The sequence below is a fragment of the Cornus florida genome, unplaced genomic scaffold (genome assembly GCF_030987335.1).
Source record: "Cornus florida cultivar Cherokee Brave unplaced genomic scaffold, ASM3098733v1 CherokeeBrave_3.0.0_Hap2_Chr10, whole genome shotgun sequence".
In the NCBI taxonomy this organism is placed as follows: Eukaryota; Viridiplantae; Streptophyta; class Magnoliopsida; order Cornales; family Cornaceae; genus Cornus; species Cornus florida.
The window spans coordinates 106810979-106827033 of NW_026775580.1; the positions used below are offsets into that span (position 1 = coordinate 106810979).

Below are 16055 nucleotides of genomic sequence, written 5' to 3' on the forward strand. Positions count from 1 at the left end.
ATTAATAGATGTGATTAGTGTATTATATATAATTATTTATATATATGTGCATCATTGTTTATTAAAACTTAAAACTTTATTTGGTTTGGTTTTGATCAGAGATTATCTACTTATTGGTTTTTAGAGGCTTGGTAGAAAGAACTTACTCGTAGGGTTTAACCCGCGATTTATTTTTCAGGTTATTAGAAGTTCCAAGTCTCAAGGTTGAGAATCCGTAGCTGGAAGACTTATCCATTATTTATATTTTATTTCAAAGTAGAATATTATTACTTCAGTATGTAGTGATGAATTTTTGGATAGTGGTGTTTGATTAATGGATCCTTGAGTTACGGAATTCCTGAGCCGTAACCATTCGAGAGTTATTAATGAATTTATTATTTAATAGATTTTCCTTCAGCGAGTTATTTATTCTTTTTATTTTCTTTTTGTACTCTGTGCTTGTTTAAATACTTGAATTGTTTTGATATTCCCTGATTTTGTGCGCGGACTTGATCAACCCGTGTTCCGAAATTATGGGGTATCACAAATCGTCTTAGCGAGTATTTACTAAAAGAAAGATATGTGAATAATCAAGTTTGTCCATGCATTTTCATCAAGAAATCAAAATCTGGATTTGCCACTATAGCTGTATATGTTGACGATCTAAATCCTACGGGAACTCTTGAAGGGCTCACCACGACTATTAATTATTTAAAGAAATAATTCGAAATGAAAGATCTTGGTAGAACAAAATTTTGTCTCGGCCTACAGATCGAGCATTTACCAAGTGGAATTCTTATCCATAAGACAACATACACTGAAAAAGTCCTGAAGCGCTTTTATATGGATAAAGCTCACCCTTTGAGTTCTCCAATGATTATCCGATCACTTATAGTTAAGAAAGATCATTTTCGACCTTAAAAAGAAGGCAAATAAGTTCTTAGTCCTTAAATACCATATCTTAGTGCAATCAGTGCTCTTATGTACCTTGCGAATTGTACCAGACCTGATATAGCATTTGTAGTCAACTTACTAGCACGGTATAGTTCTGTACCAACTCGAAGACATTGGAATGGGGTCAAACACATTATGCGTTACCTTCGGGGAACGACTGATATGGGTTGTTTTATTCAAGAAAATCAAAGCCCCAGTTGACCGGATATGCAGATGCAGGTTATCTTTCTAACCCACATACAGCTCGATCACAAACAGGGTACTTGTTTACTTATGGTGATACTGCTATATCATGGCGATCTATGAAACAGACCATGACTGCAATTCTTCAAATCACTCTGAGATACTCGCAATTCATGAAGCAGGTAGAGAGTGTGTTTGGTTGAGATCTGTTATACAACATATTCGGGAATCATATAGACTCTCCTCAATCAAAGGTAGTCCAACAATATTATACGAAGATAATACAACATGTATTGCACAAGTAAGAGGAAAAATATATAAAAAGTGACAGGACCAAGCACATTTCACCAAAATTCTTTTTCACACACGAGCTTCAGAAGAGCCGCGATATTGATGTTTAGCAGATACGCTCGAGTGATAATCTAGCAGATTTATTCACTAAAGCGCTTCCAACTACAACATTCAAGAAGTTAGTGGATAATATTAGAATGCGTCGGCTCAATGATATTTAATGCTGAATGAGAGGGAGCAATTGAATTGAAAATGTATTGGCATACTGTACTCTTTTTCATTCGCTATGGTTTTTCCCACTGGGTTTTCCTAGCAAGGTTTTTAATGAGGCAGTTTTAACCTGTGCAATACCATTTTCAATGACACAAGGATATTATACTCTTTTTCCTTCGCTAGGTTTTTCCTAACAAGGTTTTAATGAGGCATATTCTTAGTGTAATTCAGTAGACCCCAAGGGGGAATGTTGTAATATAGCGTGGTCCACTTCACTAACTTTATGCATGAGTGTCAAGGCAGAGGATGGTATGCTTCAGTAGATTATGTATTGCAATGGTTTAAGTGCTTTGTATGAGAAAGTATGATGAGCAAAGTACAGTGCATTAGGTGGTAAAACTCTTTATGTAAAGGGTGTAGTATATTACGGGTGGGCAAAAAATCCGCGAATCCGATCCGAGCCGATTCGTACGGATCGGATCGAATTATTAAACCCACGGATCAGTGGCGGATTAAAAAAAATTGAATATGTAGTTCACGGATTACGCTGTCAAAAATCCGATTCGATCCGCGAATCCGATCCGTGGGCAATCTGTAAAATATATATATATATAATTAATATATAGCAATATCTTATATCTTTACTTTTTCCAGCATATATATATATTTTTTGGTAAGTATTATACATATGGAGTGACTGTCTGCTACCCCTTTTTTTTTCACTTCACTGCTAGTCTGCTATTTTATTTTATTTTATTTTTTTTACTTTACTGCTACTTTTGGACCTTTGGTTATGTAATATTTGCCTATTTAGTTCATTGCTACTTTTGGACCTTTGGTTATGTAATATTTGGCATATGGATCTGCTAACCCTTTTTTTTTTTATTTCACTTCACTGCTACTTTTGGTTGCTATTGTTATTTAATATTTGGCATTCTAGTCCTACTGTTTTTTCGGATAATTTGGATAACTATTATCCTTTTGGTTATGCAGTATTTTATAGTTTGATTATCCTTGTTAAACACCTATTATGCATTTAAATTGGGTTAATCTATATTATATTATACACTTTTGTAATTGGATATGAAATTGGTAAAAAATAAAAAATAGACTAATTTGAAAAATTCAGTTCGCGGATTGGATTTGATCCGATCCGTCATTTCACGGATCCAATCCGTAGACTAACAGATTGGTGGTGGATTGAAAATCTCCCAATCTGTTGCGACCGAATCGGATTAGGATTGATGCCTAATCCGATCCGATCCGTGGCCACCCTAAATGTATTGCGAATGGAGAGATCACAACAAAATAAAAGTTCTCTTGCTCTCTTTCTATTATATCTATTCTTCTATTGTATTATCAATATTGCTTTATAAGATTCACAAAAGTTTGTATATTTTTATGTATATATTTATGTATATTTATAGAAGTAATAAAAAATTTAAGAGTAAAAGAAGTATATTAAAATATTATTTCATAATATGTGGTTTAAGTTGCCAAAATTATTATAAATAAAAATTATGATTTAAGTACTAATATATGTCCTGCAACTATACGTACACACATCTCTCTGTAAAGATAAAATGGTAAAAAAAAAAATATTTTCATTCCAATTCCTTTTTGCATCCAAACATAAAAAAGTAATTCATTTAGTTAAAATTTCAGTTTGGGTAAAGTACACTAACACCCCCTAAAGTTTCACATAAGGACAGGTAAATAAAAATTGTCTTATTTTTGAACAATCACACCCCCTCAAGTTTAATAAAATGGACAAAGATACCCCGACAATGGTGAATTGACTTTATTACCCTTTGATATAAAATTGACAAATACAATTGACTTAAATACCCTTGAATCAAACAAGTTTAAATGGGTTATTGGGTAAAACCCATATAATAAACCCAAAATCCTTTCCCTCTTCTTCTCTTTCCCCTCTCCCACAGCACAGACCCAAACCCAAACAACTAATACACATACACACATAAAGAGATATATATATTGTCTGTATATTACACACGCACACACATATGTCATCACCACCACAAATCACACACATGGAGGTGCTCCACGCTCTGCCCCGATTTCTTCAACCATTCACTTCACACACACACACACACACATACACACACACACACGCGTATATATATGTATATACAGATACATACATATATATATATATCCACACACACAAGGCAGCGACAAAGGCGCATACACTGTAATTTTGATCCCGTCTCCACAAATTGGAGATATAAATCAGCATTAAATCACAAAGGTTTAAAGATTAAAAAATAAATAAATAACAACAACTCAAGATTAAAGCCATGGTGATCTTTGACTGGATCTAAAATAATAAGAGAATTGATTTGTTGTGTTCTGTTTGGGTAGATAGGTAATTGACTGAAGAGGAGCAATCACAAACTCAAACACCAACACTCAATCACAACCTTAAGCCACACCACCAACAGATGATGCCAGAAGCCATCCTTTGAACATAATCATCATCAGAATCAAGTTGTGTCTTGCCTCCATCGTCGCCGGAAGCCATTGTTGGATGATGATGATGATATTGACAGGCGGCGGTGATTTCATTTTTCGTTTCAGTGATTGCGGCAATGATAAGTGGTGTGGGGTGGAATCGTGGAGAGAGATAGATAGAAGGGGTGGGGTGGTGGTGGTGGGATGGTGGGTGGTGCTGGAGCGACAAGAGGAGGAAGAGAGAGAATGGAGAGAGGAGAGAGAAATGGGCTGTGAATGGATTGTGGAGGAGAGAGAAATGGGCTGGGTAGAGAGAGATGAAAAGGGTAACTTGGTCATTTAAGAAATTTGATATTTTATAATTAAAATTAATAAAATAGTGAAGGGTAAAATAGACTTTTCACATATTTTAAGGCTCTGTTTGGATGGCAAATTTTAGGAGGGGGTGTGGTTGTCCAAAAATAGGCAAATTTTCATCTGCCTGTCCTTTCCCCAAACCTCAGAAGATGTCTGTGTACTTTACCCTTCCAGTTTATTCCAAAAACATTTATTCCAAAAACATAAATGAAATTCTATTTTAATTCCAATCCAATTCCTTTTCCAATTTTAAATCCAAATCCCGAAGGATTTGGTTCCAAACAGAGCGTTAGAAATTTGTTTGGATCCGACCCTTTTTCAGTTTAAATCCACATCCACCCACTACGGCCTATACCGCAGGAGCTTCAAAAACCCTTTTCATAGTCCCTCTCTAGTCTCTTGTTCAAACACACACACTCTCTCTACTTTGCCTGCGCTACTACCACTACGACGACTTTAATCGATCACTCTCAGGTACTTTCTCTCTCTGTAATCTGTTCCTGATTATTTACTTCCTTATATTCAAACAAGCTCATCATCAGAATCATATAAATAGATTAGGGATTATACGTTCAATATCACCCAAAAACCCTAGAAACACATATTGCTCTACAAACAATGGAATGGAACTCCGAAACCCTACAATTTCTCTCTCAATGTTTCCTCCACACTCTCTCTCCTATCCCCGAACCTCGCCGCCATGCCGAAACCAGCCTTGCCGAGGCCGCCGAGCGCCCCAACTACGGCCTCGCTGTCCTCCGCCTCGTCGCTGAGCCCGCCGTCGACGAGGCAGTCCGCCAAGCCGCCGCCGTGAACTTCAAGAACCACCTCAAAGCCCGGTGGGTTCCTACTCCGCCCACAGAGCCCAATTTACCAACCCTAAACCCGATTGCTGATGCCGAAAAGGACCAAATCAAAGCCCTAATCGTCCCTCTAATGCTTTCGTGCACAACGCGAATCCAATCCCAACTCAGTGAAGCTCTAACCGTGATCAGCAAACACGATTTCCCGAAAGCGTGGCCTGCACTGCTTCCCGAACTTGTTTCAAGTCTCAGTAGAGCGAGCGAGGCGTCTGATTATGTTTCTGCTAATGGAATACTTGGTACTGCAAATTCAATATTTAAGAAATTCAGATATCAGTTTAATACCAATGACTTGCTTCTTGATTTGAAGTACTGTCTTGATATCTTTACGGATCCACTGTTGAAATTTTTTAAAAGAACTGCTTCACTGCTTGATTCGGTTGTGAGTTCTGGTGGTGCAGCTGCGAACCTTCGGCCTCTTGTTGAGTCACAGAGGTTGTGCTGCAGAATATTTTATTCTCTGAATTTTCAAGACTTGCCTGAGTTTTTTGAGGATCATATGGGAGAGTGGATGACTGAGTTTCAAAAGTATCTCACTTTGAGTTACCCTGCTCTTGAAGAGGGTGGTGGAGATGGGCTCACGCTTGTTGATGAGCTGCGAGCTGCGGTTTGTGAGAACTTAAGCCTTTACATGGAGAAATTTGAGGAGGAGTTTCAGGCGTACTTGGGTGGGTTTGTGGAAGCTGTGTGGAATCTTCTTGTGGCTGCATCGGCCTCTTCTAGCCGTGATCGGCTAACAGTGACAGCAATCAAGTTCTTAACAACAGTCAGCACGAGTGTTAACCACGCGTTGTTTGCTAGAGATGACATTTTACAGCAGATTTGTCAGAGTATTGTTATCCCAAATGTTATGCTAAGGGATGAGGACGAGGAGTTGTTTGAGATGAATTATGTTGAGTTCATAAGGAGGGACATGGAAGGGAGTGATCTTGATACAAGGAGGAGGATTGCTTGTGAACTCCTGAAGGGAATTGCTTCAAATTACAAAGACAAGGTCACTGAAAAGGTTTCCACTCAGATCCAGAGTAGTTTGGCATTGTTTGCTGAAAATCCATCAGCAAATTGGAAACATAAGGATTGTGCCATTTATTTGGTTGTCTCCCTGGTAACGAAAAAGGCGGGTGGTAACTCAGTGTCAACTGATCTCATAGATGTTGAGAACTTTTTCAGATCGGTTATTGTGCCGGAGTTACAAAATCAAGATGTGAATGGATTTCCGATGCTTAAGGCTGGCGCCCTGAAATTTTTCACTATGTTTAGGAATCAGATTCCGAAACCTGTTGCAATGGCATTGGTTCCCGATGTGGTTCGGTTCCTTGTTTCGGAGTCGAATGTGGTTCATTCTTATGCCGCAAGCTGCATTGAAAAACTCTTGCTGGTCAAGGATGAAGGGGGAAGAGCAAGATATACGTCATCAGATATCAGTCCGTTTCTGGCAGTTTTGATGACCAACCTTTTTAATGCCTTGGAGAAGCCAGAATCTGAGGAGAATCCATATGTAATGAAGTGTATCATGCGGGTTCTTGGAGTTGCAGACACTTCTCGGGAGGTCGCTTCACCTTGCATTACTGGGCTGACTTCTGTTCTCAACAAAGTCTGCGAGAACCCCAAAAATCCTATTTTTAATCACTATCTCTTTGAGGCTGTTGCCATTCTTGTCAGGCGGGTTTGTGAGAAGGACCCCTCTCTTATAACGGCATTTGAAGCAAGCCTTTTTCCAAGCCTCCAAATGATCTTGGCAAAAGATGTAACTGAGTTCTTCCCTTATGCTTTCCAGCTACTGGCTCAGCTTGTTGAGTTGAATAGACCTCCCGTCCCACAGCACTACATGCAGATTTTTGACATTCTCCTGTTGCCTGAGTCATGGAAAAGAGCTGCAAATGTCCCAGCCCTTGTGCGTTTGCTTCAGGCCTTCCTTCAAATGTCACCCCACGAGCTTAACCAAGAGGGGAGGTTGACCCAGGTGCTTGGTATTTTTGACAGGCTTGTTTCATCTTCTAGCACAGAAGAACAAGGATTTTATGTGCTCAATACAGCTATCGAGAACCTTGGATATGATGTGATTGCACCCTACATGGGCCACATCTGGGCTTCCCTATTTACGAGGCTCCAAAATAAAAGAACTGTGAAATTTGTGAAGTCTCTTCTTATATTTATGTCTCTCTTTCTGATTAAGCATGGTTCCCGGAACCTTGTGGATTCTATGAATGCCGTTCAGCCCAATATATTTGTTGTAATCTTGGAGCAGTTTTGGATACCTAATCTCAAGCTGATCACGGGTTTTATTGAGCTCAAGTTAACTTCTGTTGCTTCAACCAGACTTATCTGTGAATCTGCAATTTTGTTGGATCCTGCAGCTGGTAGACTTTGGGGGAAGATGCTGGACAGCATTGTTACCCTTATCTCGCGGCCAGAGCAGGATAGAGTTGAGGAGGAAAAAGATGTTCCAGATTTTGGAGATAATGTGGGTTATGGTGCTACCTTTGTTCATCTGTACAATGCTGGGAAGAAACAGGAGGACCCTCTAAGGGATGTTAGGGATCCAAAGCAATTTTTGGCAGCCTCGTTGGCAGAGCTTTCTGCTAATTCCCCTGGGAGGTATCCTCAAATCATCAATGAAAATGTTGATCCAGCAAATCAGACATCATTGGTTCAGCTATGCAGCTCCTATAATCTCTCTATAGTTTGAGAAGGAAAGATATCGCAAGGTACATTTTTCTGTTTGTTTCATTTAGTACTACATTTGTGTTATTATGTTTTCTATGGAATGGTTGCCTTTCAACCTCCAGATTTGAATGGCAATTATAACTATGAAATTACTAGAAGTTTGAATTTGATTTTTAACAGTTGATTGTAATATGCTTTGTGATTGCTCTAAAGGTTTAAGGAAATGGATCAGTTATCAGTTCAGTTTCTGTTCATATAACCTTTTAACCAATTATATATTTAAGACCTCCACAATAAACAAATACTATTATGGTTGTCATCTTTGTCATGGCAATAGATATTTTTTTCTCATCTAATATTCTTATGGCAATAGAGAACCTCGTGTCATAGTATTATGATGTAACGAACCCCCTTTATCTCTATCCTATATGAAACTTGCAAAAAAATCTTCTCTCCTTTCAATTCAATAATCAATGATGTGAAGTGGTGCAATGTATTAATCCGGAGATTCATCTTGGTTTACACTTTATATGATTTTTGAATCATTAGTCATTCTGGATCCCGGTATGAAAGATAATGTGTTAAAACTTACCAACACATTTGTTATGACCAGTGTTGGGATGGAGCTTGTTGAATATTACTTGTGTATGTTGAGACATGGGTATTCAAAGGTAATTGTCAATTAAAACTGAACTATTTTTAAGTTCATATATTTGCACAGACGCACCTAGTTTATTAAATGGTTTACACAACATGACCCATCTAAATTAAATAATAAACAGATGTATTGTGCCACTTATCAATTATAATGCAACTGGCCTTTTAATCCACATCTATGCTACATGGACATGGGTACGTGTGTTGGGTGCGGGTATGGAGCCGTGCATTGGAGTGTTAAATTCCTAAAATAGGACACATAAACACTGCCAAAAATTCATTATCTTTTAATAATTTAATTTTATTTTCTAGAGATTATGTGCCACAGTGTTAAATATAGGCATTTCACTTGTTTTGAAGCAATAATATAGTAAAATTGAACTGTTGGATACTTGGATATGTTTTCTAGATACAAGTCTGATTAGACACATCTCATACCCATGTCCGAATATTGTGTGTCTGACTTGGGTACTTCACCTACTATTGAAGTGTGCAATTAACATAAATCTACATAATTACAACTCTATTAGGATCTGGAATTACCTTGAATTTCAAGCATTTTAGATCTTCCACATGATAAAAGATTACGCAAAAATTATAATCTTCATGTCGAAACATGGGAAGGTGCAATGAAGATCTAGTGACCAAAGATTGCTCTTCAACTTATTTTGTGTGGATGATATATGGAACCTTTTCTGAACTTGCATCCATTTGTATCTTGTAGCTGATGTCATATTCAAGTTTTTACTATGTTAAACCTAAGTAGACTGCTTGACTTGAGGATTTTTTAGAAATCATAAATGTTTTACTAGCACATGCCTAATTGTGATACTCACTGTCCAAATATTGCTCTTCCATTTTAGCGTTTTTTTCCCTGTCGATGGCACGAAGAAGTCTTTCCGAATTTGCATCAATTTGTGTGAAGGATTGACGAAATCTTCTTTATTATGCCTAATTAGTCCTTCTTTTCTCGAGGATTTGTTAAAAATTATAACATTTCAATTACTAGGCCAACATTATCTTTATGAAGTGACAAAAGATCTCCATTAACACTAATATCCTAAAATTAATATTATATTGTTATTTTTCTTTATCTTTTTGATGCAATACCATTTTGTGTCACAAATCATCTGTGGCCTATATAGAATGTCATCTAGGTTGTAATAGGAATGGCTTTCAGTAGTCAATAGACATATACATGCAATGTCTGCCATCTTTGCTGTTAGTTGTAAGGGCTAGTTTGGTGTGGTGGAATGAAATAAAAGAAAGTGGAATGTAATGGTTTTTTTTTTCTATTCTTGTGTTTGGTGCCAATTTAAAAATTGGAATCATCATTCTCCACTATTCTTGGAGAATGGTCATTCCATTAAAATCATTCCACATTCCAACAAAAGGAATGACCATTCCATTCCCTACTCATTCCATTCCCACCTCCATTCTCATTCCATTCCACCACACCAAACTAGCCCTAAATGCTTTCTTGATGCTTGAAAATTCTTGTTTAATCCTGTGATGCTGTAGGTGGTGCGCAAATAAATTTATTTAATTAGCTTGATGAGAATAATCCACTTCATTCTTGGTGGCACTGAAATAAAAGACATTTTCATTGGTGAGGGGTAATTCCTAGGATTTCATGCGATAGCAATGTCTCGCCCCCTTTTTTTTTTTCTAGATAAATCATGTGTTCACTTATGTGCTCCTTTTTGTGCAAATTTCAGTCTGGGTGATGACTTTGTGGATCAATGTTGTGTAAGATTATGGAATCATTCCCTTTTTAATGGGTCATCCTATGCAACCTAGAGATCACCTTTCTATCTCTTATGTTATTCATTTTTCTTCAAAGTATGTTTATTGTTTTCTCCTTATTGGTTCATTTTAGACATTTCATCAGAAATGCTTAAAACATTTTCTTCTACATTTTAGCATGAGAGCTTCATAGTATATTATTCATTTCGCATGTTAGCGACAATTCAAAAGAATGATTGAGCTCCACTAGGATATTATGGCCTTCTTAACATTTTTATTTTTGAGTAATATCACAGTGTAAGTCTAACCCATTGGTTGTCCTGGTCATCCTCTTCATGAGTATGTTACGAAGACAATTAGCTGTCTTTTTTTAACCATACATTCCAATATTTCAGAAACTTGCCTTTTTGGGAGATGCAAATATAATGTGGTTAATTCTGTGTTCTTTCATGTTTGTATTACATAGGCTGTATTGGTGTCTATAAATTGTTAAACATCTATTTTGGAGTGTCCTCAAAGTGTCAGTATTCAGTATAGGGCTGGCATGGATGCTACGTGAAGCAGCAGAAAGGCATTAGCTATTTCTTGTGTCCATGCTTCTTAGTGTGGGGCAGTAGAGTGAAGAAACAAGAGAGCCGATTTAGTTTACTTTCTTTCGGACCTAAAAGTATGTGGGTGCAAGAATCTATAGTGGGTATTTTCAAATATTTGTGGGAATATGAGTGTGTGAGAGAATTGTGTGTGTGCGTGTGAGAGAGAGAGAGAGAGAGAGAGAGAGAGAGAGAGAGAGAGAGAGTTCAGTCCAAGAATGTGAAGTGGGGTATTTTTACAAATTGAGTGGGGACATTTCTAAAAATTTTACCAAAAAATATAGGTAGTAGTGTAAATAGAAGCCCTTGTTGGGTATGTGCCTGATCCCACGCCAATTGAATATTGGTTGTATGTGGATCACTAGATCATGATAATAGCTTTGCTTCAGCATTCTCTAGAAGAAGGGTCTTGAGAAGCGGAAGCCACATGAAGTAGTTTCCCAAGTCACTTAGTGTGAAGTTGACCTTTTTTCTCCCCTAATATCTCTCATCTCTTCTTACTTATTAAAAAAAAAAAATCTCTCTCATCTCTTCTCTTGTATCTTTCTTTAATTTCTTAAATCTGGCAACTAGAAGGCTTATTTTTAAGTGAACAGGGAAGCTTTTCTTTTGGGTTAAATACAATGACCTCCCCTAAGGTTTGCCTTAATCTCACCCGGATGAAAGTTTTGAAAAATCTTACAATGACCTCCCATCTAACGGTTTAACTTTAAGAATCAGGGTGAAATTACTCTTATACCCCGATTAGTTTAATAATAAAATAAAATAAAAATTAGGAGTTTGAATTTACATTTTTGTCGAAATAATTATTAATTCCCCCAAATCTTCTTTCTCTTCTTCCCTTTTTAAGTTCTCTCTCCAACATTCCCCTGCATTTGACAAGTGAAGCTTATGGAGCGACAATGGTGGATCTGGCGAAGGTTGTTCCTACTAACTACGTCATGCAAGATGGTGGCGTGATCCACGGGATAGAACTGCTATTGATTCCCCGATCGGTGCAGGAAGATTCAACCAGAATTTGCGATTGATGTCTTTCTTGCTGCCGGAAGGAGCGCCGGAGGTGGACCCCCAGATGGTCCAGACCCACTGGTTGAAGAAACCAGCGCCGTTGCTGGCTCACCTTCTTTCGTTTCTTCCCTCTCTTCAATCTTCTCACCTGCACTGGTGGGACACCACCACAACCATTGTCACCAACCACCCACCCACCAATTACAACAGGCGTCCGAGCCTCATCGTTCCCAAAATTAATCTATATAGGTGGCTAAGTTCTGCTAGCTTTCCATTATTCCATATAAATTACTCTGTCAATCCTTTCTAACCTAACACATATACCACATATATTTTATATATATATATATACTGGAAGTGAAATATAAGTATAATAAACAAGCCATTGAAATATAGTTATAATATACCTTTGTAAGTATAAATCAACCATTGAAGCCATAGCTTGAGCCATTTTATGTAGTTTTTTTTGTGAACCTAAGTTTTGAAGCAGGTGCATATACAGATAGATGAACTTTGACTCAGATCCCTCATTTCTGACCTTTCATCCTTATTTTGTTTTTGAGAGATTAAAGGTGACATATATATATATATATATATATATATATATATCTATATATTTGTGTATGTATATTCATTTAAATCCGTGATTTTTTCGCATGTTACATTGTCTCCGTACACACAGCTTGTACATGTTTTAAGAACATTACAAAGAAAATGGGAATTGAGAAAGCAGCTCCAGTGGAAGGACATTTAGAGACTCAGCACAATATTCATAACCATTCGAATTCCGATGATCCAAACGACAGTCATACTTTCAAGAAGTCAAGCCTCTTACCATTTGGTTCCCTTTCCTATTCATTATTATTGTTAAGAGGCTATGTTTATTGTTCTTTAAACGATTTGATTTCTTCTCTGACAGTAAGAAAATAATAATTAAAAAAAAAATATCAATGTGATCATGACATTGAAGGTGCTTGCGATGGGATGTATGGAATTCCTTCTTCCAAGTCGATCAATTTCAATCGTGATTAGAATCCTTGAGTTAGTCTATTCAATCGTAGCAATAGCATTACGAAGAAATTATCTAAGACTGTTTTTGGGATGTGGGGTTTTGAAAATTTGAGAAATATAAACTTTTGTTCATCTGGGTCTCTCTTTTAAAATAGCCTCTCTTCCTCATCTTTCATGACTTGGCATCCTAACTCATCTGGGTTTCCAAATTATAACTTTAATTCAAACCAAGGGTCAACATTAGGTGTTTGTTCTTATGTGTGTGTGTGTGTGTGTGTGTGTGTGTTTATATACTTGTTTGTTGGTAGTTTAGTTGCAGAGAACTAATTGTTAGCTTGATTTTACCACACGGTGGTGGTGGCGGCGGGTGGAGAGAGGGGGAGAGAGATGAGGTGGGTGGGTGGCTGTGGTTGGAGAGCGAGAAAGAGTGGAGAGAGAAGGGTAATTTTGTCCATAAAAATAATTTCTATTGGTAATTAAATGTCATTGTAAGGGTAAAAAAGTCATTTCAGAGGCTGGGATTGGCATTTTGGTCACTAGTTACAATTTTTGAAAAGTTTCATCCGGGTGTTATTAGGACAAACGGGAGGTCAGTGTAGTATTTAATCCTTTTCTTTTTCCCTATATTTTATTTGCATGAGTACCTTTGGATGTGATAAACCAGTTAATTTTACCCTTTAATCGGCCATTTGCTTTAGGCACTTCATTTCTTTTTCCGTGTCTTGATGGGTCTGTTGTTCATTAAACTGCTCAATTCTTAAGAACTTGGTCAATGAATGTTCGTATTTGGACTCTTTAGCCATGTTCGAACATATCTTACTCCCCTTTCTCTCCTCTCTCTTTCTCTCTCCCCAAGCAATTGATAATTTGGTAAAGGTGCTGTATGCGGTTCAAATCATAGGCTATTCAACAGTAGTAAAGATGTGACTAATGATTAGAAATTAACAAACTAGATTTGATCCTTTTAAGATTGCAATTGCAAGTGGCCAAAATTTTACTGAGACCCCATCTGGCCAAAATTTTCTAAGCAAATTGGTTCTGCAAACTTCAATATGCTATTTAAAAAAGTCGTCTTCTTTTTACGGATACCTCATCTGGACTCCTACTTCTGAAAAATTAGGTGAGGTATATAAAGGGGGTTCAAGTGATTAGAGAAAGAAATATAGAAACACAGGTTTGTTAAGCTTATGCCCACCCCCACTCCACCCTGTCCAAAAATTTGTAGCTTTATAGACCCGTGGTATTGCTTTCTTGTTTGCCAAAACCTGCTTAACATGTGTGACCAAGCCTGTGCGCGTGTATTAGATCGTTACTCGGTATGTGCACGGGAAGCTGCTGCTATTTGTTTATATATTGCTTGTACAGACTTATAACCTTGACCTGTCTTGATATTTTGACAATCATGCTACTTTTCCCTTTGCTCCATATTAACCTTATTTTTTATTTGCTAAGTTTAAAATTAAATCTGTGCAATTATAGCAGTCTTTATATTTTGCATGATACTTCTAATGCAAAAGAAATCATTTAATAATCCATTTATATGACTGTTCAGGGTCTCATGTAGCAAAGAGGAAGGTTAATTTGCTTTACAATATTGCGAAGATCTGTTCAGCTGCTTTTTTGAGAATTGGCACCATTACATTCAGTTGATCTGTTCGGAGTTGTTATCATCCAGTTCTGCTGCTTTCAGGATCTTATGCATTACTCTATGCTTGCGTGTATGCAATAAGATGGCAGTTCAGGATTCAATACATGGCTTTGGGTCCTAGTTCATCTCGAGTCTGGTTCAGCATGCATTCAGGAAGAAAAGTTTTTGCAGTGTGTTGTAGCTGAAACATCCCCTTCGTTTCCTTTCTATTTTCCGTGTCCTTATGGAATCTGGTGTTTACATCATTTTATGTTATTAAGCTGGTGAGGAAGAAAGAAAACTACAATTTTTGAGAGAATGAGTTTCTTTTAACGGTTGGTTTCTATGTTCTTGTATGTTTTGGGGTCTGTTTATCAAATTACTTATAATGAAATCTCAAATTATCTGCTATTTCTGGTGTCTCATCTGAACATTTAATGCATACAGAGTCATTTATTAAACTTGTGCTTTTGTATTGGTTAACCAAAAAAAAGGTTCTTGTTTTTATTTTATTTTATTTTTTATGATACACTTGTTTATCTTCAATTATAATTGATGTTTGTTCTGGGCATGTAGAAAGCATGACATCTATTTTTTACCAGATTGTTTCCCCTGGAAGAGGAAACATCAAAATTAACCTAGAAAGCTTACAACTTCATGTCAAATTATTCATACGATAATCTGACTTCCATGGTGGAATTCATAGGTTTTTTTCACTAATGGTATGTTTGGCAGTAGTGAATTGGTACTCTGGATTTGGGATTAGAGGAATTTTAGTACAAAATTTGAATTAATTTTTTTTTTTTAATTTTAAATCCTAGGTATTGATTCGGTGTTCTCAAACATAACATAAAAGTCGTTGACCTGAAATTCAGTGCGAGATGAATTTGAAAACGATTCTGGAATGGCAGGTCTTGGAGCCCGAACAACTTTGATGAAGCTGTTATTATATGTTTACAGGAATAAACCAATATTGGAGATGAGATGGATTGTACATGCAGAGTAGGCTTAGATGAAATAGATTGTATATGAAGAGTAGGCTAGATTATTCGTGGTAGTTATAGTCGACATGTTATTTATCAATTATCTAAGTCAAGTGATACGGATCATTTTTATGGAATATAACCAGCAGGTTTTTTTTTATTAGTAAAATATCACATGGGGTATATGAGTTATTTATCTAATTATTATTTTTTCCCGGTAATATCTAATTATTACTTGCACACACACACACGCTAAAAAGTAATTTTGGAGACAAGGGTCAATCAATTAAGTCCCTTTTGAGTGACAAGTGGCAGTCTAGTGGAATTTGGACAAGTTGTTATTTATCTACTCTCTTGGTCTCAATTTAATGGTCTCATTTTAGAAATTTAACCCCCCTTTTTTTTTAGAAAAAAAAAACATATTATTATTATATGATCCTCTTATTTTTGG

The 16055-nt window shown here is 36.8% G+C and overlaps 1 protein-coding gene across 1 annotated transcript; it reads left to right on the forward strand.

Annotated features, from left to right (window-relative positions):
* The first annotated feature begins 4797 nt into the window (after positions 1–4797).
* LOC132276799 (exportin-2) lies at positions 4798–15032 on the forward strand. Its single transcript, XM_059778409.1, has 2 exons — positions 4798–8023; positions 14547–15032. The coding sequence occupies exon 1, from the start codon at positions 5071–5073 to the stop codon at positions 8002–8004; it is 2934 nt and encodes a 977-aa protein (XP_059634392.1). The 5' UTR covers positions 4798–5070; the 3' UTR covers positions 8005–8023; positions 14547–15032.
* The last annotated feature ends 1023 nt before the right edge of the window (positions 15033–16055 follow it).

Excerpts from the sequence above, each read along its gene's own strand:
- LOC132276799 (XM_059778409.1), top strand. The coding sequence starts at position 5,071 with ATGGAATGGAACTCCGAAACCCTACAATTTCTCTCTCAATGTTTCCTC.